Raw genomic sequence first — 25,461 nt, forward strand, 5'->3', positions numbered from 1 at the left:
TGCAAAGCGACCCACGAGTGCAACACCTTTGTGGGTACATTACAAGCAAGAATTAATTTACAATTATTGAAAGAATATAACTGGCGTGTTCCGCGTTTATATCTGCACATGGTGGCTAAATTTTTTAATGTGTCCTTATATTTCTGTTTACAACAGAAACATACAGCCCTGTAACCTAGGAAAGTAAAGCACTCCCCTGATCTTTTCCCACCCTTCTCCAAGCTGGCAGACGGGCTTGAGGTTGCACTGTCCACTGTTAACTTTTTCCTGCGAAGACCAGAAGTTCACTGAAGCCGAACTGGGACAGCAAGAGCCAGCAGCAGTTGGAAACTGCAAGAGCTGGGGTATGAATTTTAACAAATTGTTTATCGGGCAATGTTTTGGTTATTTTTATTTATTTCTTTAGCACAATCTTGATTTTCATAAAGTTTTCAAGAAAGTACAGACACTATAAACAATATACAAGATGTCTAGATTTCACACTAAACTATTATCTCCATAAGCATACATTAACCAAATAAAAAAAAAGGCCTTACCAACAGCATGGTTATACCCTTCTGCTATAATGTTGTGTACCATTTTTCTTAAAAGGAACATATGACCTCTATTTCCTTCTTTCCATATATCATCTGGATGTGAATGGATGCAAGGTCCTTTTTAAGCTGACCCTCTAGATCTAGTTGTGATGGTTTTAGTTTTGAAGCCCACCTGGAGGTCAAGCACAGTCCTTTCGGATCCCCCTCCGGATGTTCAGACCATCGTGAATTCCACATACCTGCCATCGGTGCCACTCTGCCTGTTTGACTCTGTGCTGCTGACATTAGAGTCCACCTATTCCAGTAAGAGAATTTACATCTCATTATGAGGTTGATGTTTTATTGCCCTGATGATTCTTCAACGGACAGAGTTTTTCCATCCTGCTCATCTGTGAACTCTCATCATTTGGTGTTGGAAGCTACAGCTTTTGCTCTACACTATTCATTGTGTTGGACATTGCACATTGTTTGCACATTGCCATTTATTACAGATGGACTTTTGAGTTCCTTTTTTATCATCACTGCCTCTTTTCAGCATTTTTTCACATATATCACGATATTTGTGTATATCTGTTAGCGCTACATTATTTCACTACCTGTATCTATTTTATCTTTGTCACATTGGTATGTAGCTGTTTCTTTTTCACATTTTTTCAGGTTAGCGCAGTAGTTATTTAAATTTCTATACGCCCTATACATGTCCAAGATCCGAAATCTAAGTAGGATTTTGTCCCCCAGAGGGGGTGGGAGTAGAAAGGCAGCATAATCCAACTGAACCGATGACCCTGCCAGCCATTCCTCTGCATCCATAATATCAGTTACCTTTTTGACTCAATCCTTTCTACTAGGGTCCTGAACCTGTTTCCAGTTTGGCTGCATTCAAGAGGAGTGGTAACACATAGCATTTTTTAGTGACTAATCAGTATCATGTAAGAACATGTAGGAGGAAACAGAGTGGCCAGAAAGGTATATCTAAAGTATATAAAGTATAATTTTATTTAGCCTCTAATATCAGCCCAAAGGGCATGAATCTTTGGGCCTTCCCACCAAATATGGAGGAATGTGTCCCGCTCACTGCGGAGAGGCAAAGCTGAGGGACAAATTAGTTCCCACTTAGTGGAAACATAGTACCACCTGGTTGAAAACTTCTAATTATTTTCTTGTGCCTTAGATTCGATTGACCTCAAAAAAGTTAGGTAATACAGAGCGCTCAACTGGGAGTCTGAAAAATCTTACTGCAGATCATGTTCCCACTGTCTAACAGATAGTAATGTTATGGGGGAAGAGTCGTCTGTAGTTTATATAGAACAGGAATCATGTGCTTAATTGGGGTGCTCGCAGCGCAGAGTTTCTCAAACTGTGTTATTAAAGACTTAAGGCAAATGGTACATGCCTCAGTCTAGAAACAATTATGAGAACTCTCTGTATCGCCACTCATCCTTGATCAAAAGATCAAGATCAAAATCTTTCCTGGCAGTAATTTGGTCTGTCACAGCTCACATCTCCCCCTCAAGTCCAAGTACCAAAAAGGATATGTGCCCACCAGCCAGAAGCCTCCCACTGGTAGGAAAAAACTATTCAGGCACAAGGAGTGTAAGAGGACACAGGGGCCACACATTGAGATTGGAAGAGAAGCGGTTTAACCTTAAACTGAGAAGAGGGTTTTTCACCGTCAGGGCAATAAGTATGTGGAACTCTCTTCCACAATTGGTGGTGGCTGCGGGGAGTATTTTAAGAGACCCTTAGATGTGCATCTTAAGGAACACAACATACAGGGATAAGGGAAATATAGACACTGACACACATGCACCTACACAGGTTGAACTGGATGGACTGTTGTCTTTATTCAATTTTCCCTACTATTGATAGTATGATACTGGTCATAGAGGGGACATAGGGGAAACAAAGGTATACAGGCAGTCCTCGGGTTACAAACAAGATAGGGACTGTAGGTTTGTTCTTAAGTTGAATGTGTTTGTAAGTCAGAACAGGTAAAAAATTTTAAGTGTAGCTCCAGCCAAAAAATCTATTTTAAGCTTTTTGGATAGCATAGGGAAGGGTTATCACCCCTGTAATGTTTGTTTAGCTGTCTGTGCCCCTGTTCAGAAGATTTCCCCTCACTTTCTGACCCAATGACAATTAGATTTTGAAAATTTTGGGCTGTTAGGGAAACATGAATTGGTGATAAAGCATCACCTTTTTCCTTTCTCCTTACAGGAGAGAATTTCCCTTCCTATGGGTAGATTTCCTCTCACTTCCTATTGTCTCCCTCCATTTGTAAGTAGGAGTCGTTTGTAAGTAGGGGACTGCCTGGAACTGCTGTTTAATTTGTCCCATAAATTAAGACTTTGGACTTTAAGGGCAGAAGTATCTGTTGTAAGTCCACAAAGTGCTCAGGGGAGCCAAGGAGCAGATTCCTTCCTGATATCTTTTTTTTGTAGAAACCCACAAAGGCATGGAAACAACAATTAAGAATTTGTTGAAGGGCAATGGTCCTAGAGAAAACTAAGATATCCTGCATACCCAGGCCACCAGACAAACATCCTAATGAACACCATGGCAATTCAGTGTCTCTTACTGTTCCATGTAAATGCAGTGAGCACGCTCCTAAGTTGAGTGAAAAAGCATTTGGATAAAGCTATTGGTAGCATCTTTAAAAAAAAAAACAAATCTTTATGATGTTTTTGCACCCTATCCACACAAAAAGTACATTTATTTCAGTAATTCAATTCAAAAAATGAAACTCATATTTTATATAGATGCATTACACAAAGAGTGGTATATTTCAAGCATTTCTTTCTTTTAATTATGATGATTATTGCTTACAGCTAGTGAAAACCCAAAATTCAGTATCTCAGAAAATTTGATTACATAAGACCAATAAAAAAAGGATTTTTAATACAGACATGTTGGCTTACTGAAAAATATGTCTATGTACAGTATAGTATGCATACCAATGCTTGGATGGGGCTCCTTTTGCATGAATTACTGCATCAATGCAGCGTGGCATGTGGGTGATCAGCCTGTGGCACTGCTGATGTTTTATGGAAGCCCAGGGAAGCAGAGGGAAGCATGAAGTACTCTAGAATTTCCTAGTAGAGGGCTGTGCTGACTTTGGGTTTGATAAAACACAGTGGCTCAATACCAGCAGATGACATGGCTCCCTAAATCATCGACTGTGGAAAATTTTGCATTTCATTTGGAAACCAAGGTCACAGAGTCTGGAGGAAGGGTGGAGAGGCACAGAGTCCAAATTTCATGAGGTCCAGTGTGAAGTTTCCACAGTCAATGATGATTTGGGGAGTCATGTCATCTGCTGGTGTTGGTCCACTGTGTTTTATCAAGTAAAAAGTAAGTGCAGCCCTCTACCAGGAAATTCTAGAGTACTCCATGCTTCCCTTAGGTGTTCTATGCTTTCATTTCAAAGTTTACTGAGACATTAAACTGTATAAATTGCAATACAAACTAAAAAAAATAGTAGTGTTCTGAAACCTTTGGTCAGCAGTCTAAACATAAATTTATCCTTTTCATCTGCTTACCACTCAGCTATTGTGCAAAGTACTATGCATTTTGATTACATTAATTTCTCACGTCTCTTTGGGTACCTTTCCTTTCTTTATGTGTATAACAAGTTCATTCTAAGTCTAAACAATTGCTTAACCAATGTTTCTAAGGTAATAGGACCAACCGCAATGTCCAAAGTCTAGGCTCAGGTTAAAAGCAAACTTTCTAGTGTGGTAGTCAGCCAACACAAATTAGATAGGACAATGTGGGGAAATATAGTCCTCCATTGCCACTTCCAGTACGCAAGATATCCTCATCAGCATGTTTTACAAGTAAGCGAACATATGTCAGTGCAGCCTAAAACTGACTTTGTTGTCTTTAAAACTTCAGTTACTTACAAGGAATACTAACTGTCATACGGTCTGTTTGTTCTATAGGGGAGCTATAGGAAATCTCTATACCTCTTGCCCTTGCTACCATAATTTCCCTGCTGGACCTCATCTCTTCTCTTACCACAGCCAACCTTGACTTCAACTTCACCCTCTTTCCAGATCTCACCTAAATCTCTGTACTGGTAGCTCATACTGGATTGTTGTTTGTTCTGACCCTGACTACAGTCAACGTCAACATCTAGCACTCTACGGTCTGACCTGTTTTTCGCCAGAGCAACCACTGAATATCTGTTAATGCAGAACTTACCACTGACCACAAATGTTGAAGTGGGCCCTATGTTAACCACTTTGCAAAATACACACTTCTGGCCACACAGGTCTACACTGTTAACGCTAGAGTCATAGCTCCAGAGCAACAAATAATGTCAAATTTACTTTCTTTTTATGTGCAGATAGTGATGTTTAGAAAGGAAAAAAAGCCCATGTAGACCATGTTATTTATTGTTCTACAACACAAGGATTGTTGGAGCTTTGTGACATTTAAAAACAGTTTCGTGACACAGAGTGGCTTATTTTCTGTAAAATTTAATTTGGGTTTCGTTAAAGGAACTACCAGAGTTCTTTAAAAAACAGAAACTAAGAAACTATTTCTTGTGACTAGGTGAGATTAAATTTACAGTAGATGGCAGATGAATCACCCTTATTATTGCTTCTCAAATAGAAATAATGAAGAACAGGTTTATTCATGAGTGCCCTAATGTGTGTATTACAACATCTTTTAAAGTACTTGTACATTTAACATATAAAAAGAACCAAAATATCCAAAATTGTATGTGGTAGAAAACTGCCTTGTGTAGTTATGTAGTAATTATATCAAGTAATTTTCTGCTTATGGGAAGGGCATGTATACACCAAGATGTGCTGGATGCATGTTATTAAACAAAACATGTCACCGAGCAAAGCACCTATCCCAGAAACCATCTATGGCAGTGAAGCAGGGTCTTCTAAACCTCGCCAAAAGTGTTGTCACCGCCCCAAAACTAGTATGTTGGCTGTAAGTAAAAAATGGCTGCTTCTTTTAGGAAAGATTTCCTGCAACTAAGCAAACAACTGGGACAAACTATCACTGCTATAACCAACTTTTGTTTACAATTCAATGATAATGAGAAAAAAAATCACCTTGTGGAGGAAACTTAGCACGCTTATTGTAGTACTGTATACAGATACTGTTTAAAGATATCACTGTAGGAATGAGCCATTTACAGCAATTTACAGCAGTAGCTCATTTAAATGTAACTTTTAATGCTCACAGATGCCTGTACCCAATTTTGTGCAGGTACCCTCGTTATTACTATTATGAAGCATATCTATGGCTTATCTACACCGACATATGAATCTGTATATTTTTTGTGAACCTACATGCATTTCATCATCCCCATAAAGTAATTCCCACATCCCATGATTATTATTGAAGATCCAGTCAAAGCCTTGTATTAGCAGAAAAAAAATATGTGACATTGCACCTAACAATGATACTGTAGGCCTTGTTCTTCCCGGGTTGTCGTGTGTGGGAGCCAGATCTGGGAGACATTACTGATGATAACTGGCTATCCTGGAGCTAGTGCCCTCGCTGTCAGGGTTCCCCTGCAGATACGCCACATGTTGTGCAAATGCCCGAAACTTGTCTGGTACTGGTTTACGTTGCTGAATACTATTAATCTTGTTTTCCAAATACACTTATACCCTGTACACGCGGTCGGACTTTCCGAGGACAAAATTTGTCAGATTTGAATGCGGTGATGTGGAACACATACGACTGGACTATAAAGGGCCATGAGCCAATAGCTTTCATCTCTTAATTTATTCTGAGCATGCCTGGCCCTTTGTCCGTCCGAATTGTCTACACACAATCGGAATTTAAACGATCGAATTTTGTTGTCGGAAAATTTTAGATTCAGCTCTCAAACTTTTTCCGGCAGAAATTCCGACAGAAAAAGTCAGATGGAGCCCACACACGATCGGATTTTCCGACAATGCAATCCGATCGCACATTTTCTGTCGGAAAGTCCGACCGTGTGTACAGGGCATAAGAGTTGGATCCTAAAATGTGCCTCTTAGAATATTTAGATGAGGAGAGGATTCCAAAGAAAGTTAAAGTGTCAGTAAGCAAGCTGTTGTTCATAGAACTTACGAAATGCCATGAAATGGCTATCATCTAATCCTCCCACCCTCAAAGAATGACAGGTTAATGACACCTTATTCAAAATACAGCAAGTTTATAGGAATAGGGGTACACCAAATAAATTCTTTAAATTATGGGCGCCATGGCTGGCGGCTCCTGGGCTGGCCCCCTTCTCCCTGATCTCCCTTAGGCTTGTGTGAGGATGAATATAAAACACATCAAGTGTGATGACTACCTTTCTTATATTTATAAAGAGGAGAGAAACAACAATAGAGGTGCAGCAGATGTAACAATCTCCTCACACAATGGTTTAGGTTGCCCTGTAGCAGTCGCTTAATCTAATACACAATATTCTCTCCTGGACTCTCCTTTTTCTCTTAAAAACACCATCTGATGTCGTTATTAAGGGATGATTATTTTGGTTGTTTTATAATTTAAAAATATTTTTTAGTCGGGTCATTTTAATTTGACAGGAGCGCCGCTAATGATAAAGGCTATTGGATGATTTTGATATCAGTACTTTGCATTTGTCATAGAGAGAACATACCTTTCTTATATGACCATATTATGAGTTCACCCAAGCATGTAGGCGAGAGCAACAGATGTCTTCTCCACTTTATTCACTCAACCTAAATATGCAGGTGAAAAGTTGTTTTATGTGTTTTCCACCTTTTTTTTCTTTTCTTTTTTCTCTTCTCCCTTGTTACGGAAGGAGCTACTTCTAGGGAACAACCAGTCCTATGGATGCCTTCTGCAATTATTTAACTGTTTATGGAGCACGTGGTTGTCATTATATTGTAATGTGTCCCTGACCTTTATATGACTTTTTAATATGGACATCTCTGAATCTGTATACTACTCGGGCTTATAGCCCCAATGCAGGATAGTCAATGGAGAGCCTCCTATGAGCTAAATGCACATGCCTCACCTGTTTGATTCCCTTTTCTTTTTCCTTATGTCTCCGCTCCTATTTCAGAGTGTATTTTGTATTGTTTATGAAAAATCGATTAAAAATTATTTGGGAAAAAAAACCTCAAAAACAATGATACTGCAAGGTGTATTTTGGTAAAACTATGAATATGTGGTAACATAGTAAAAAGTATGTGTTTTCAATAATAAACATTTTACTGTACATAAGAAACACAAACATTCTAAAAAAATAAACCGGGGTTCTAAGTTTTTTTACTAGTGTCCTCCAATACATCCAAGGTAATCACACAACATCACTGCCCACTTTTCCCTGGGGTTACATCATGATTATTGCAGCTTCCAATGCCAATAAAATATGAGCCCTGCTAATCAGCATGTACGTGTGTTCCAAGTTCCACAGTAGCACTGGGGCTTACATTCCACTACAGCAGCCAAAACACAAGCATAACTATATAATGATGGATTAAAAAGGGTGACAGCACACAGAGAAGGAAATCTTGTTTTATTCCTTCCAACCAAGGTGTAAGATATATATGGTTGGCAAAATATTTGACAGATATAATATATTAACAGCCCACAATTAAGAGATAAAATACACCTGTAACAAACCACCTATTCCCACTTATCTCCACCTTTGCAGCTAGTGTCACTGATGGTGGTTTTTCACCCGGTAGGGTGTGTCATTTTTAGGTGTGTATCTGCAATTTATTTTAATTTAGCAAAGCTGAAACTTAAGCCTCGTACACACTGTATGATTGTTGGCAGGGGATTCTCTGTTGACAGACTGTTGTCCTAAAATCTTACCGTTAGTACGCTCCTTTTGACAATTGTTTTCCAACTTTCGACCAACAAATGTTGGATGGCAGGCTAGTAAGTTTTTGGCGGAAAATAGCTTGGTGTCAGATTTTCGTATGGTCAGTAGGCAAATCGGTCACACAAAAGTCGAAAGTACAAACACGCATGCTCAAAATCAATGCTCACCACACACGAAATTAGCAGAAGGGGCCCAAAGGGTGGCACTCAAGAGCTGAAATTCTTTCTAGGAGGTCACTACATTCGTGTTTGTGGCACGACAATTGTGTACCGTTAGTATGCAAGACAAGATATGTCAGATATTACCTTTACACGCCCTTTTGAGAAAAATCAGACGCTCGATTGGCCAACAATCACACTATGTGTACAAGGCTTTAGACACACTTAAGCCTGCCTGTGGGGGTCACCAAATGGCCAATGTGAATCCTTTTTAGTGCATTAAGGAAGTCTGAGCTAACACGTTCCTCCTGATCCTTTGTGCTGGACTTTTGTGCTCTATTGTTGATTTGTTTGTCCTACAATTCTTCCTAAACTCTATCAGTTTGATTATAGACAACACTCAAGCCTACTGACTTGGTACCATCCTTCAATCTTCTGGCAACATGTCAGATATTACCTTTAGCGCAAACCTAGAACAGGGGTCTCCAAACTATGGCCCGTGCGCCACATCTGGCCGGCTACAAGGTTTCATCCAGCCCGTAGCTAGGGCCAGTGGCATATCCTCACTGCACAGACCGACAATTTATATAATTTGGTCTACACTTTTGATGGGGATCCTGAAGTAAAGGGGTGGACTCTAATAGGAACACTGATGTAAGGAAAGACTCTGATATGTTAGGAGGGCTATGAAGTGATGAAGGGCTTCTAAAGCGAAAGGGGGAATCTGGTGTAAAGGGGGCTCTGATATGATGGGGAGACTTTTGAATTAAAGGGGACTTCTGATGTGAGGGGTAGCGTCTGATATTACGTTTTTTTTTCATAGCACATTTATTCACTCATGGAAATTGTATTAATTCATTTATAAAACTGATTTTTTTTTTTTTTGGCAATGTGGCTCTGGTACTGAAAGGTTTGGTGCCCCCTGGTCTAGAACTAACTAGGAGCATCACTTCCTCTATAATCAACATAGCTGTTGTATTTGTTATTGCCCATCTTCGGTATTACATCAGGCTTCAGTTATTCATATGGTTTTGTTCTGGCCATTACCTAAGATATAAAAGTATAATCTTCTTTGGTGTGATGATTAAAGCAACTCTGTCACTCAAAAAAGGAGCCTGCAAATAAAGATGCTTAATACTTACCTCTCTGGCAGGCAGTGAATTCTTACTTTGCTCTCCCTAAAGTGGAATCTTACCCATAACAACTTGATAAAAACAATGTTCTTTAGCAAGGAACATACATTCCACATTAATAATCATGTTACCAATATTAGTGTGTGCTGTAAATTGCCTCCAGCATTGTTCCTGTTTCTTCTTGCTGGAGGCTGCCATTTTGCTAACGTCCAGAGCCCCTGAACAGCAGTACATCTTTAGGCTGTCAGCATACTGGCCTCCAAATTCAGAAAAGTGTCTAAAAATAAAGCTCAACTGAGCATGTGCAGAGCAGGGTGAGACAGTGTATTGCTGGATTTTAAACAGTATAGGCATGCATTTTTAATGGTTTACATTGCTATACATGCAAAAGGGGCAAGTCTGAAGGTATCTAGCAGGACTTAATTTTCTGACTAAAGTTCCACTTTAGGAACACTGAACGCACTTCTGAATATGTCATATGCCTGGTGTCTGCTGAGCGCTGTGGTTCCCCTCACCGCAGTCCCTACATCAGTAATGTTTCCTGCAGTGATGTAGGGTCTGACAGATGGAACCACAACACGTAGTGAGGAATGCAGGTATCCAATACACCTGGAAGTGATGGATGGTGAACATTCTTCTTGCGGCTATAGCTCTTGAAGGGCCTTTTCTGACATATAGATATTTCAGTCTTTGGTGGATGTTTGAGATAGAAAGCACCTGACATGTTCTTATGTCTCCTAGATGAAATGACTGTGTTTGAATTTCTGAGTTTATGGCCAGTGTTATCCAGCCCCCCTCCCCACAGTTTTATTGTACGTTATGAGGAATGGAAAAGGAGTTGCTGAAACACACAATAATGGATGAGATGACTAAAAACTCCCAGGTGGACAGGTACTATGGCAGACAGAATTTGGAGCTGTAATCTCCATAACATCCATCTACTAAAATTCAGCCCACAAGGCTCTACATACAGTATACCTACAATATCAGGTTTGGTTGGACAGGCTCTTTATGTGTGTGTTACAGAAACAAATGTTATAGTTTAATCATAGAGAGGCATGCATTTACTGTTTTAATTACTGCAAAAAACTCAACATATGCAAAATGTAAGGCAATGCAATCCAACAGCAAGGAGTCATGTGCAACTAGTAATGCTTTTAGTTAGGGGTTTATTTTATTTTTTTTCCAAAAAAAAAATCTCATGCTGGACTTGACATGCACTTGCTAAACTACCTGAAAAAGAAAGTAGAGATTGTTTGACGTTTCCTAAAATGAATAGACCTCCTGCTAGCTAGGTGCCCCTTGACTGGCATAGTACTGATTCTGTCAAACGTCACGTGCTTGCTTCCAAGAAAAACAGGAAAGAAATATTGATGAAAACAAAATGCTAACCATTTATTGTGTTAATAGCACTTGTATGAACAATAAGAATACTGTATAATTACTGTACAGGTAAAAAACAGATTGTTCCTTAAAGAATCAGAGTCCCGGGTGGCATTTTTTAAACAGCACTGGAATAATATTTGTTTGTGCAAGAGCCATTTTAAAATGATGCCCAGTCTGGGTAGCTGTGAAAGGTCAGTGGTCTAGGACGAAACCTAGGAGTCAGTAGGAACCTAGGCACATTTTGAAGAAATGCAACTCCTGAACTCCAGAAATTCAGCCACTTTGATAAATGGCATTCCATGAGTTAAGTCCAGCAAGGCGCATGGCACCTTGTGGACTTAAGTCTTTAATTTACATCAGACAATTTTATAGTGTATTAGGATAGCTACTGCTATAGCCCTGGAGCTCCAACGCTAGACCTTCTGGTCTCAGCTGCTTCATCTGCAGAGCTGTATGCAGCCGCTGTGCCCATCACTCCCCTCTGCTGCACATTCATAGAAGCCTTTGTATTTTGTGAACTCACAAAAATAAATCACAAAATAAAAAGTCTCCTATGAATAGGGAGCAAAGGATGGGGCAGGCAGAGACACCGTGTGTGGGAACAGTTTCTTTCCTCTCATAACCCCAGAGTGTAACCTCCTGGAGAATCCAAAACTGTCAGATCTAAATTAACCACTTCAGCCCCGGAAGGATTTACCCCCTTCCTGAGCAAGCCCTTTTTTGTGATACAGCACTGAGTCGCTTTAACTGACCATTACGTGGCTGTGCGATGCTGTACCCAAACAAAATTGACGTCCTATTTTCCCCACAAATAGAGCTTTCTTTTGGTGGTATTTGAACACCTCTGCGAATTTATTTTTTTGCGCTATAAACAAAAAAAGAGCATCAATTTTGAAAAAAAGCAATTTTTTTTACTTTTTACTATAATAAATACCCCCCAAAAAATATCTAAAAATAATTTCTTCCTCAGTTTAGGCCAAAAAATATATAAAAATTGCAATAAGCGTATATTGATTGGTTTGCGCAAAAGTTATTGCACCTACAAAATAGGGGATAGATTTATGGCATTTTTATTATAATTTTTTTTAAATTAGTAATGGTGGGATCTGCGCCATTTTTATTGTGACTGCAACATTGCGGTGGACAGATCGGACACTTTTGACACTATTTTGGGACCACTGACATTTATACAGAGATCAGTGCTATAAAAATGCACTGATTATGGTGTAAATGTCACTGGCAGGGAAGGTGTTTAACACTAGGGGGGCGATCAAGGGGTTAAGTGTGTTTACTCAGTGTGTTCTAACTGTAGGGGGAATCACTAGAACATGACAGAGATCACTGCTCCCGATTACTGTTTACATAGGCATCTCCCTGTTCCGCCTCTCCGTGGCACGATCGCGGGCGATCGGTGGACACTGAGTCGGTGGGACCCACTGGGCATGTTCCTGCTAGCCGCCAATGATGGAGTGACGTACGGGTACGTGGTTTTGCGCATCTGTGCCATTCTGCCGTCGTATATCCGCATGAGCCAGTTGAGTGGTTAACTGCTTGACACCCGCCCACTGTCAAATGATGATGGGGCAGTGTGGCTCTCGTTCTGGGACAACGTCATATGACGCCCGCTCTTGCGCGCCCGCGGTGGAGTGCAGCGCAGCGGCCATGACGTGGTGCTAGGACACGGGACGACCCCGATCTCTGTAAAGAGCCGCGTCCAAGGCTCTTTAACCATACGATCAGCTGTGTCCAATAACAGCTGTTCACATGTAAACACGGAGATGCCGGTAATCGGCTCTCCTCACCTCACACTGACAGAGTGTATGGCAAGGAGAGCCAATCAGCAGCATCTCCACACAGGGGGACATCTAGGAATGTAATCAGGGCACTGATCATCAGTGTCCTGATTACAATATAGCAATACAGTGTCACCAAACAGTGCCCACCATTGCCAGCAATTAGTGCCCACCAGTGGCAGCAATCAGTGCCAACCACTGCCCACAAGTGCCACCAATCAGTGCCCATTAGCAATACCAGTCAGTGCTGGCAGTCAGTGCTGCCCATCATTGCTGTGGTTCAATGCCCATCAGTATCACCCATCAATGCCCATCAGTACTGCTTATGCGTGCTGCCTATCCGTGCTGCCTATCAGTGCCCACCAGTGCCACCTATCAGTGCCTACCAGTGCCACCTATTAGTGCCCATCAGTGCCACCTAACAGTGGCCATCAGTGCCACCTAACAGTGCTCATCAGTGCCACATATCAGTGCCACCTATCAATGACCATAAGTGCGGCATATTAGTGCCCATAAGTGCCACCTCATCAATGTCCAACAGTTCAGCCTATCAGTGGCCATCAGTGACCCCTTATCAGCACACATCAGTGAAGGCAAAAAAATTACTTAGTTACAAAATTTACTGACAGAATAAAAGTATTTTTTTCACATTTTTGGTCTTTTTTGTTGTTTTTTTTTTTTTTTTTTTTTTTTATATAAAAAACCTAGCAGTGATTAAATACCACCAAAAGAAAGGTCTATTTGTGTGAAGAAAATGATAAAAATTGTGTTTGGGTACAGTGTAGCATGACCACGCAATTGTCATTCAAAGTGCAACAGCGCTGAAAGCTGACAAATGGCCTGGGCAGGAAGGGGGTGTAAGTGCCCAGTAGGCAAGTGGTTAAAGAGATTACGCCCATGAGGTGTCATACACCAAGTGGTACTTAACTTATAGTGTGCTTGCACATTTATCAAAGTGCCTGAATTCTTGGAGTTTAACCTTAACATAGAGGAACGGTGTGCCATGGAAATGTGCGTCTGTGATTGCTGTTTGCAGTAAAAGAGCTATAGGGTTGATTTACTAAAACTGGAATGTAAAATCTGGTGCAGCTGTGCATGGTAGCCAATCAGCTTCTAGCTTCAGCTTGTTCAATTAAGCTTTGGCAATAAAACCTGGAAGCTGATTGGTTTCTATGCAGAGATGCACCAGATTTTGCACTCTCCAGTTTTAGTAAATCCCCCCCTATATCTTACATGGGGTGCTGGCCTTTCTTCACATGGAGTCTGCAGCAGCGCTGCACTCTGAGCATTTGGGGGCAAGGGCATACTGTGCATTCTGATTGGCAGGGTACGTGGCAATGCACATGCAAAGGTGTGAATTGGCCCTTACAGTTTTCATTTGAGAACACAATAAACTGCATTTATACAAACCAGCCAAATAAGAAAAGAGCAGGGTTTTTACATTAAATGTACTTTCATGCAGTAAAAATGCACTGCACGAAAACAGTCAAGTGTGAATAGGCCCTAATGGCGCTCAGTTTGTCCACTCTGAAGCACAGTGTAACACATGGGTGCCAAACCTGTGGCCCTCCAGCTGTTGCAGAACTACAAGTCTCATGAGGCATTGCAAGGCTGAAAGCTACAAGCATGACTCCCAAAGTCTGAGGCATGATGGGACTTGTAGTTCCACAACAGCTGGGGGGCCACATGCCCATGGTGTAACACAATGCTTCCGCCTGCATAAAATATGCCCTTATTTTATCCATTATATGTATCTTTAGCATTTTCAATAAACTGGTATGGTGAGAAATACTGGAACAGGCAAGAAACTAAAATACAAACAAGGAACCACAGAAGGAATATATGTAAACTGATACGCAAACTGGTATGTAAAAAAATAAAAAACAAACATTTTCGCAGAGAACTGATAGAAGCAGAGTGATATCAACAAATCAGAAAAATGATTTGTTTGTCCTGGGCAATCAAAAATCATAATCATAAAATTGTTAGTTCATCTCATTGAGACATTTCCACTTCTCTTAGCCATCTACACAACAGAAATGTCCAAAAAAATCTAATCTGATGACATTTTCCCATAACTTTATACTAGGATATGTATAATTCCAGCATATGCAATCAATATTTACCTTTTTATCGTCTGGGTGATTGAGGTCTGACGTTGCAGTATAGGCCGCTTCTGTTCATTGGGAGGTGAAGGAATTCTTGTGTTCTCTACTGGCATACTCACGCTTCTTAAATAACTTTGACGCTTGAAGTGCTGGGAATAGAGATTTCTTTATTAAAAATAAAAAATAAGTACACAATATTCCTTTTATTGGCATGTTTTACTTAGTAAAAGTTCAGATGCATAGAACAAGCATGCATTTCAACAACTTGAGGGTAGAAGAGTTTGCATTGCTTTGATATATGAGGCGTGTCAAACCGTCATTAACATAGGAAAATGTTTCTGTATCTACTTCTGTTGATATGTATGATGGCTTACAAAATTTACAAGGCGAGTGTATGCAATGCTAAGTTAAAGAAAAACATTTTTGCAAATGTATAAAGGAAAAGAAAGGGTAGTTGTTTTTTTAATTCATTTTAGCATTCTGCACTGAGGGATGGAATTTAACTGGTTACTACAAGTAACTGTTCCTCTCTGATGTTTGTATATACAATATCCAATATTCCGAAATGCCTCTAAAGGTTCTCTAATGCCGCGTACACACGACCGGACTTTTCGAGGGACTAGGTCAGACGGACTTTCGGTGGAGTTCTGACGGAGTTCTGACGGAGTTCTGACGGACTTTCCGAATGAACAGACTTGGCCACACACAATCACACCAAAGTCTGACGGATTCGAATGTGACGATGTACGAACGGACTAGAAAAAGGAAGTTCATAGCCAGTAGCCAATAGCTGCCCTCGCGTCGGTTTTTGTCCGTCAGACTAGCATACACACGAGCGGATTTCTCGGTAGGAACTGGGTCCGGTGGAGTTCCGGTGGAAAAATTTAAAACATGTTCTATTTCTAAAGTCCGCTAGATTTTTGGCAAGCAAAGGTCCGATGGAGCCCACACAAGATCGAATTGTCCGACAGACTCGTTCCGTCTGACCTTTGCTGTCAAAAAGTCAGGTCGTGTGTACATGGCATTAGGGTCCTTTTACATGAGCCGTCTGATCAAATCTGCCTATCAGTTTTTCAGGCAGGTCTTTTATAAGCTCAATATCAGTCTATTGCCCCATATATGCGGTCGGAAATTCAGACGGAAATAGTCAGATCGGATTAGGTTGTCGGAAAATCCGATCGTGTGTGGGCTCTATCAGACTTTTTCTGTCGGAATTTCTGACGGAAAAAGTTTGAGAGCTGAATCTAAAATTTTCCGACAACAAAATCTGATCTGACTTTTTGCGATCGTGTGTAGAGAATTCCGACGCACAAAGTGCCACGCATTCTCAGAAAAAATTTGGAGACGAAAGCTATTGGCTACTGGTCTCTATGTAGTCCCTGTCGTCCATTTTGTACGTCACCTCGTTCCGAACTACTTTACTTTGGTAGTAAATGGTTATGGATATCTCCTGATTTTTTTTCATTTATTATCAAAGGAAAACTGGGCCAAAATAGTAAAAACAATAATGTTTTTAAATTAGCTGTATATTTCTTGTTACTACCATAACCTACCACCAAACAAAAACCCCAAATAATTTCTCCTGTTCCTGACCATCGCAGTGGTGATACTGTTGTTTGTACCCATACTACAGGCCAGAAACAATAATTCACTTTTTTTTTTGTCCTACCTAAAACACACTGATGCTAACTGACACTGATGCTAATTAAACAAAAATCCTGCTTAACATATACTGACCTTGACCTTTGACCCTGACACTTGACTCTTACTTGACCCGAACACTAACCCTTGCACTGACCTAGATCAAATCTTGATCTAGATATTTCTTCTTTCTCTTTTTTCTTTTTAATTATTATTATTATTTTTTACACACTTTTTTTTTACTCTCCATTCAGAGAATAAAACAGGGGTGGGCATCACAGTGACATGTGACCTGGAATCGGAAGATCCAGGTCCCGATCGTTAGTACCCCTGGTCTCTGTGCTCGGAGCATGCTGGGAGCCTGCTTTGTGGCGTGCTCCCAGCACAAAGGGAGATACACATATATGCGGCCCCACAAAAAAAGCCTAGTGCAGTGGGGTCGCATATGGGGTTAAAGTCTGCAGGGTTGGAAAATTCAGTTTGTAAATGGATAGAGAACTGGCTAAAAGACGCTATTCAGAAAGTAGTGGTTAATGATTCATACTCCGAATGGTCTAAGGTTATTAGGGGTGTACCTCAAGGTTCAGTGTTGGGACCCTCACTTTGAAATCAGTTGCCGTCCACTCACAGTACATTTATTGCAGGCGGCCAATAGCTGCAGGCTAAATGACGTACTGGTGCGTCACTCAGCACATGCACTCTAGCGCGCCTCTAGGGACACGCAGCGGTGTGATCACGGTGCTCGGTACCCGGTCACTCACATCAGTATCGTGTGATCGCGGTGACCTAAACGATTACGTGAAGCCATTCATAACAGCTGTGGCCACCGGAAATAAATGTGTAAAGCATTAACAGTGAAAAAAAAATCCCTGATCTCCCAACCACATTAGTACAGTGTCACCATGGTGACACTGAACTACTCTGATGACAGTATGTAAAAAAAAAAAAAGAAAAATAAATGTTTAAAATGTTTTTATTTATTTACAATTACTTTTGCATAATGTCATCAGTCAGTATCCCTGATCACTGCCACACCAGTCATATGATGAAGCTGTACTGCGCTGGTGACAGTAAGTAAAAACACATTTTTCTTAATTTCTTAAAAAACTTTTACAAAAAAAAATTACATTTAAAAAAACCCACCATGCCTCATACTAAATACCTTGGACTGTCTACATTCCAAAAGGGGTTATTTGTGGGTATTTGTACAGTACTGGCATTTTAGGGCCATAAGAAATGAGATCTGTCCATCAGGACTAATCAATTTTCAAATATACCTGTATATATCATAGTTTGTAGACTCTATAACTTTACAGACAAAATAATATACACTGATTTGAGTTATTTTTACCAAAGAAACTGAGCAGACTACATTTTAGCCAAAATTTATGAAAAAACGGAAACAAAGAAAATCATTTTTTCTGCATTTTCTGCATTTTTTCGTTTATATAGCAAAAAGTAAAAGTAAAAACCTCATTGATTAAATACCACCAAAAATAGCCTTTATTTATGTGGAAAAAAAAAAACAATATAAATTTAATTTGCATGACCGAGCAATTGCCAGTAAAAGCGGAGTTCCACCCAAAAGTTGAACTTCCCCTTTAAGCACTCCTGACCCCCTTTGGCATGTCATTTTTTTTTTTAGGGGGGAGCAGGTATCTATGCTTTCGTTCATTAAAAGAGGTTTGGACAGCAGAGAGAGAAAGATATCATTTTGGCTCTGTACAAATCATTAGTAAGACTTCATATGGAATAAGCAGTTCAGTTTTGGGCACCAGTTCACAAAATGGATATCGGGGAACTGGAGAAAGTGCAGAGAAGAGCAACCAAACTGATAAGAGGCATGGAGGAGCTCAGCTATGAGGAAAGATTAGAGGAACTGAATTTATTCTCTTGAGAAGAGGAGATTAAGGGGAGGGGTGGTAAATATATAAGTGTAGTGAACTTGCTAAAGAGCTTTTTACTTTCAGGTCATTACAGAGGACACGGGGGCACTCTGCACTGTCTGGAAGAAAATAGATTTAACCTTCACATTTCAAAAGGATTCTTCACAGTAAGAACTGTGGGAATGTTGAAAAGATCTACTCAAGAACTAGTACCGACCAGTTCAGTAGATTGTTTTAAAAAAGATCTGGATACAATCGTAAATGCACAAAATATAATGGGATACAATTTTTTAGGTAACAACGCCAGGAGTAGTTGAACCAGGGAGTATCTGCTTACCTCCGGGTGGATCAAGAAGGAATTTTTTTCCCCATTGGTTCAAATTGGACTATGCTTTATTGGTGTTTGCCTTCCTCTGGATAAGCTGTGGATATAGTATAGTGTGTACATAGGTTTTCTATGTGTGTAATGCTTACTTGGAAGCTGCTGTCAATCACTGGTGTGGAAGAGCAGTAGAGATCAAGAGATGTGTCTTTGGTGCTGTGTCCCTCTTGCTCTGCTTGTGTGCATGTATTTTTATTTAGTGATCCAGTTTAGCGGAGCAAGAACAGGAGACTTTTTAAAAAAAATACTAGCAAAAGTATGCAAGTCCTAGTATAAGCATCTCATTTTTTTTAAAACTGGTTTAAGGCCCCATTCACACTTGAGCATAGTCCTGCTAACATTTTGTTTTCATGTTTTAAAAGCATTAACGTTTACTTCAATGGGCTGCCCTACATGCGTCAAACACCCCAAGGTAGCGTCAGAACCTTTTTGGTCGTTGAGCATCCAACGTCTTTTCAGTGCTCGTTTCTTTGCAAAACGCATGTCTGCTACCCACACTTGGGGTGCCATTAACAATGAATAGCACAGGAAAGCACAAAATGAACATTCCTGTGTGTTTTGTTACGCATTTAGGAAATGTGCAGGTGTGAATGCAGCCTCATTTGTCATTTTAATTATGGGTTATGCTCCACCTTCAGGTAATTGGACACTGGCAAAAAGTATAGCTTAACACTATTCCTAGCACCTCCCTAGCAGCCCTCTTCCAGAACCTATAGGCAACACAAACAGGACATTATATTGATGAATTAAAGTCATGGCTCACAGGTAGTCTCACACAGCCCTAACCACATCCTAGAAGCGTACTGATGGAAGGATGGATGTGAGCCACCCCTTGCACGAATGCTTTCAGTAAGGAATGGCTCTCTGAAAGAGCACTGCCAGGAAAGACGTCTGACCTTTTGAAGTCCTGAGGGCTAAGAACTTGTCCAGCCCTGACTGAAGGAAGGATAACACCTGTGCCACACAGTAGTTGCTAGGACCCTTTCACATTGGCAGAGTCTGCCAGTGGATCTGCCTGCTCAGCAGGTATCTCTCCACTGATCTCTGCTAAGCAGGCGAATGACAGGTCTGTGTCCACTCTGCTGATGAAAAGCAGACATGGCCCACTTTCCTCTGTGAGCAATCAGGTGGAAAGGGACCGCCTGTCTGTTTACACCTGACACCTGTTTACACATCTGCCAGACAGATGAGGAACGGCTCGGACAAATGTCCGTTGACAGCCACCGCTCCACAAAGGGCAATGGATGGTCTGATCGGGTCCGCTTAAAACACTGACAGGTAGACCCGATTGGTCTTCCCCTGTGAAAGGGGTCTTAGGGTGAAGATTTTCATTTTTGCACCAAAGTATGCTTTCCATGTTGGGTGGTAAACCTTGCAGGAAGAAGGGGGAAGGCATAAATCAGGTTGAACTGATTTCACAGAGTGACTAAGGCTTCTAGCCTGAAGGCCCAGAGATCACTGGATCTGGACGCAAACCTGTCAGGTTTGTTACATAGTTAGTAAGGTTGAATAAAGACACCAGTCCATCCAGTTCAACCTGAGTGTGTGTCTACAATTGTCCCTATCCCTGTACATTGCACTCTCACATTGATCCCTACCCTCATGGAGCCCACAATCCAAGGTCCCCGTACATATACTAGGGTCAATTTTGGACAGAAGTCAGTTAACCTACCTGCATGTCTTTGGAGTGTAGGAGGAAACCCACGCAAGCACAGGGAGTACATGCAAACTCCAGGCAGGTAGTGTCATGGTTGAGATTTGAACCAGTGACCCTTTTTACTGCTAGGTGAGAGTGCTAACCACTACACCGCTGTGCTAGTCTGTGGCTCGGTCTGAACAGCAGATGGTGATTTAAATACGCCACAGCCATGGAATTGTCAGGTTGGACCCCGGTTGGTAGTCCAGTGCTGAAAGGCAAGTCGAATTGCCCCAAGCTCAAAGACACATTTCAGCATTTGTCATATACCTGTATGAGCAGTTTGAGATGATGTGGGCAGCCTCTTGCAAAATTTCCATCTGAGCATCCCTGAAAGTTGGGACAGGGGGTGCAAGGGCAATGGGATCGCTGGGGTCAAGTACGCAAACGCACAGCGGTAAAGGCATCCAGAATGTATCAAGTCCAGTAGAGATCAGAGCTGGGTAACAACCCAAGTTTGGTAACAGTCGAGCAGGAAGGAGCAGGATCAAGGGGCCAGGGACAAACAGAGGTTGGCAATGTTAAGGGAACAAGGTATAGAATCAATAGGCAAAATCTTTGGTCAAGAGTTTAGGCCAAGGTCATTAACAAAGGTATGAAGAAAAGAAACAAGCAAGGATTATCCAGGAGTAGGTCAGAAGACAGCCGGGTCAATATGAGGGTCAAGTTGGTTCAGGATCAGGGATAACAGTAACTGAAGCTAAAAGACCATTTAGCAATTATCTCATGCAGGGACCAGGTTTACATCATCTGTAATGTGTACTGTCCTCATCAGTATTAAAATGCAACAGAAAGAACTTGGCTGGTTTGGGCCCTTTCCTGAAGCCCAATTCTGGTTGGTTGGGTGCTTCCCAAAAGCTTGACATGATATACTAGGCCCCAAAGGATTCGGTATTGACAGTTTTGAGTTCTTATGAGTCATGTCAACAGAAATACTCACTGTAGACCATTCAGATGGAGTGGCCTGGGCATCATCATCAGAGTATTTGTTAAACACTTTTTTTTGTTTACTTTATTTAAAAGTCACATTGTATGTGACATTTCATTTATTTCTATGCACCAAAGCTGAGCAACTGAGCTGCGATGCTGAGCAGAAAAGTGCAGACATGTTGCAGATTTTTGTACTGCACCCCAGCTTACCCCAAAGTTGTGTTCAAGTGTGAACAGGGCAAATAGAAAGCAATTATTTTCTGTGTGCCCCTGCGGAGACCTGTGGTTTTCTAGTGCTAAAAAAAAAAAAACATAGGTCTCTGCACACATGTGAACCAGCCCTTAAAGTTTTTTTACTGCTTACTAGGAATATGTAAAAACATTAGTGTCCATAGTCTGAGCACAGCATAAACAAAAGATCTCTGTATTCTGCTGTATACGGATCATCTCAGTTCTGTGTCCATGTGCCTAAGTGAGTCTGCCAAGTCTAATGCAGGCTGATAAGGTCACTTGTCTGTGCAATCAGAGCCCAGCAAAAAGGAGCAGAATATAAAATTGTGTTACAGAAAATACATCTTTACAACCTACAGTTGTGCTCATAAGTTTACATACCCTGGCAGAATTTATGATTTCTTGGCCATTTTTTAGAGAATATGAATGATAACACAAACTTTTCTTTCACTCATGGTTAGTGTTTGCCTGGAGCCACTTATTATCAATCAACCTTGTTTACTCTTTTTAAATCATAATCACAACAGAAACTACCCAAATTACCCTGATCAAAAGTTTACATACCCCAGTTCTTTTTTCGTTGTAAAATATTTATTAAATTATTACCATGCAATGTATAAACAAGTATACAATGGAAAGTAACTCTAAAATGTGGTAGTAATGCAATGTATAAAATAAGCAGGGGGAAATAACAGGTGGGGGGTGGAAGGGGAGCAAGCAAGGGAGGGCGTGGCAAGGGGTGTATTTACCTGTAAACAGTGCTATAGTGAAATATTACATATCATGGAATTAACAACAGCATAACAAACTATGAAATCCTCAGGAGTGGAGGCATCATTACCTATATTACGAGGAGGACTGTCATAAGTGGTAAAAAGACAATATTGATAGACAGGGTTGCCCGTCAGGGACTAGGGGATTGTGGTCTGTGAACAATACTAAAACAGTAGCACAATGAGAGGGGATCAAAGTGACAGGGGCAAACGGTGCAGCAGTGTAGGGCGGGATAAAGAGCACCAAGGGCAGAGAGCTTGGTAGGTTCTGAGATGTCGGTGTGGAATGAATAATATCTAGACCTTGTCTAAGTAGACATGAGAGATTATAAAAACGTAAGTTGGGCAAGCCTGTACCACTCTCGGACTTAGGGAGACAAAGTTTCTGGAGGGTTAAGTGTGTTTTTTTGTGGGATCATAGGAAGGCAGTTAAAGCCTTGTGTATTTTTTGGATATCTGAATGTTTTTATTAGAAGAGGGATGGTCTGCATTGGATAGAGTAATCATGCAAATGACACAATTTTAAAGAGGTGACATCTCCCAAAAAGCGGGAGGGGAGGGTTGCCCAAGCTTCCAACTCCTTTACAATTTTTGCTATTAAAGGTGGATAACTGAGAGAAAATGGAGAAGACAAACGCCATTTAGCGAATAACCGGGGGTTTAATGCAAGAACCTCACATTTGTCAAAATGAATTCTGAAGCCAGAGCTGAGTCGAAAGGCCGCAATTAAGTCACGTAGATTATAAAAATCTGAGAAAAGATCGGAGAAGAGTAGAATATCATCCGCAAATAAAGCAGATCGCCGATAGTGACACCACTAAAACCAGCAGATGAGTTAAAGATTCTAGATAGAGGTTAAATCGCTACATTAAAGAGCAGAGGGGAGAGGGGAGGCCAGTCCTGGTCTCTTAGTCAGAGGTATGGTGTCTGATATAAAATCCGGAGTAACAAGGTGAGCCATTGGAGATGCAAACATTTGGTGTAAAAAAACGTATAATCGAACCCGAAAAGCCGAATGCGGTCATTACTTTAAATGACCACGAAAAACTAAAATAATAATATGATAGCAGTATCTTGATCCGGATGTGATTTGGCATATTCTAGCACTAGCAAGACTTTATGAATGTTCAAAGTTACGGAACGCCCCGAAACAAAGCCCGATTGAGCTGGGTGAAGCAAGGAAGGCAGAAATATAGCTAGGTGTGAGGCAACTATTTTAGAAAAAATCTTTATGTCTACATTGATCAATGAGATTGGCCTGTACGAACCTGGGTGCAACGGGTCTTTCCCTTTTTTGGATATTAGTTTAATGTGTTCCTGTGGGGAGGTATGAGCCCCCTTAACACTTGGCGGTAAACACATGTTTGAAAGTGTCGGGAAAGATATCACTAGTCAATTTGTAAAATTCGGCAGTGTAACCATCAGGGTCTGGGGCCTTGGATGAGGCTAAGGATTTAACCATTGTTTTAATGCCTTTCACTGAGATGAGAGCATTAAGGGCTTCTAAGTGAGCGGAGGTGAGCTGGGGTAGTCGCACCTTGGATAGCAAATTCTCCACCAGTATCTGATCAGTCGGATCCTCAGAGTATAGGAATGTATAATAATCAGTAAGTAGTTTGCAAATTTCTACAGGGGAGGTATCGAGGGAGCCAGCAGTATTCTTAAGAGCAGAAATATAGTTGGGCCGTTTAGAGTGGAGAGTTTGATGTCTTAGCTGCTTCCTGTTGCTGTGCCCACAGATTAAAGTTCCATTTAGCGAACAGCCAGGCTTTAATGTTATCCAAGGTGCGAATATGCAATAAAGTTGCATGTGCTTATCGTAACGTTTTACTAGCATGCATATATTGCTGTCGGGAGTGTCTTTTTAATTGGGCAGTATATGAAATAATCTTTCCTTTACGGAATGCCTTACCTGCCTCCCAAAATAGGTTTGAATCTGTAAGGTGTGCTCCTTTACTGGAGGCGTAATCTGCCCAGGCACCATAAAGCTTGTGACGGAAATCTTCATTTTCTGCTTAAAATGAGGGGAAACGCCAAGTGGGTGAGGGTGATGATGGTTTGACACTGGTCAAGTGTACAATAATTGGAATGTGATCTGAAATCACTGTATCGCCAATCTCTGCTTTATGGAGCGTTGCTAGTAAAGCTTGGGAAGCAACAAAAATAATCTATTCGTGAAAAAGAATTGTGGGGGGGGGTGAAAAATAAGTAAAATCTCAGTCGAGTGAGTTAGGTGCCACAAGTCTACAAAATGTATTGATGAGATGGTGTGGGCTAACAGGGAAATGTCTGCAGGCGGAGATTCAGGATTCCGTGGCGTCTGGGACCGAACACAATCATAGTCCTCTGATGGATGCATGACAGAGTTAGTCTCCTCCAACCAGATGGAGAGCCTCAGGAGCGTTCAAGATCCCCAAGACCCCCAAAGTCAGAAGAAGACCCCCGGACGGCGGTGGCGACAAAAAAGAAAGCCGGGCTCCTCCGCTAGTAAAAGAGCTAGTAAAAGAGCAGAAGATAGCGGAGGAGTCCGGCGAGAAGACTCCTCAAGGCGGAAGACCACCGGATCTGTCCAATAAATTATTTTAAAAACGTGTTATGTTTTTTTTATTTACACTTTTTTTCACCAGGTGAATGGGTAGGGGTACATAGTGCCTAGAGGTCGACCGATATGGGTTTTTCTCTGGCCAATGCCAATATTTAGAAATCATGGCGGCCGATGGCCAATATATGATGCCGATTTTTTTTTGGCCGATATGTTAGGCCGATTTTTTTTTTTCCTCCCCCCCCCCCCCCCTTCATCTCATAAAATCTAACAGACACCTTTCCCACTGAGGCGTTTTTCAGGCGCTTTTGGGCTAAAAAACAGCGCCTGTAAAGTGCCTGCAAAACGGCTCTCCTGCAGTCTGTGTGAAAGCCCAAGTGCTTTCACACTGAGGCGATGCGCTGGCAGGATGTTAAAAAAAGTCCTGCAAGCAGCACGTTTGGA

The 25,461-nt window shown here is 41.1% G+C and overlaps 1 protein-coding gene across 3 annotated transcripts in view; it reads right to left on the reverse strand.

Annotated features, from left to right (window-relative positions):
• The window catches only part of RHBDF1 (rhomboid 5 homolog 1), a 208,876-nt gene that overhangs the window by 105,604 nt on the left and 77,811 nt on the right, over positions 1 to 25,461 (reverse strand). For 2 of the 3 annotated variants that reach the window (XM_077448794.1, XM_077448793.1), the window contains 2 exons: positions 14,955 to 15,085; positions 10,883 to 10,993 (listed from right to left, as the gene is read on the reverse strand). In XM_077448794.1, the coding sequence (XP_077304920.1) occupies positions 10,883 to 10,993; positions 14,955 to 15,085 (242 nt within the window). The remainder of the gene's footprint in view (positions 1 to 10,882; positions 10,994 to 14,954; positions 15,086 to 25,461) is intronic. The other variant, XM_077448795.1, reaches the window with a different exon arrangement.

The sequence above is a fragment of the Lithobates pipiens genome, unplaced genomic scaffold, assembly GCF_037356315.1.
Source record: "Lithobates pipiens isolate NorthernLeopardFrog02 unplaced genomic scaffold, aLitPip1_a1.2 Scaffold_22, whole genome shotgun sequence".
NCBI lineage: Eukaryota > Metazoa > Chordata > Amphibia > Anura > Ranidae > Lithobates > Lithobates pipiens.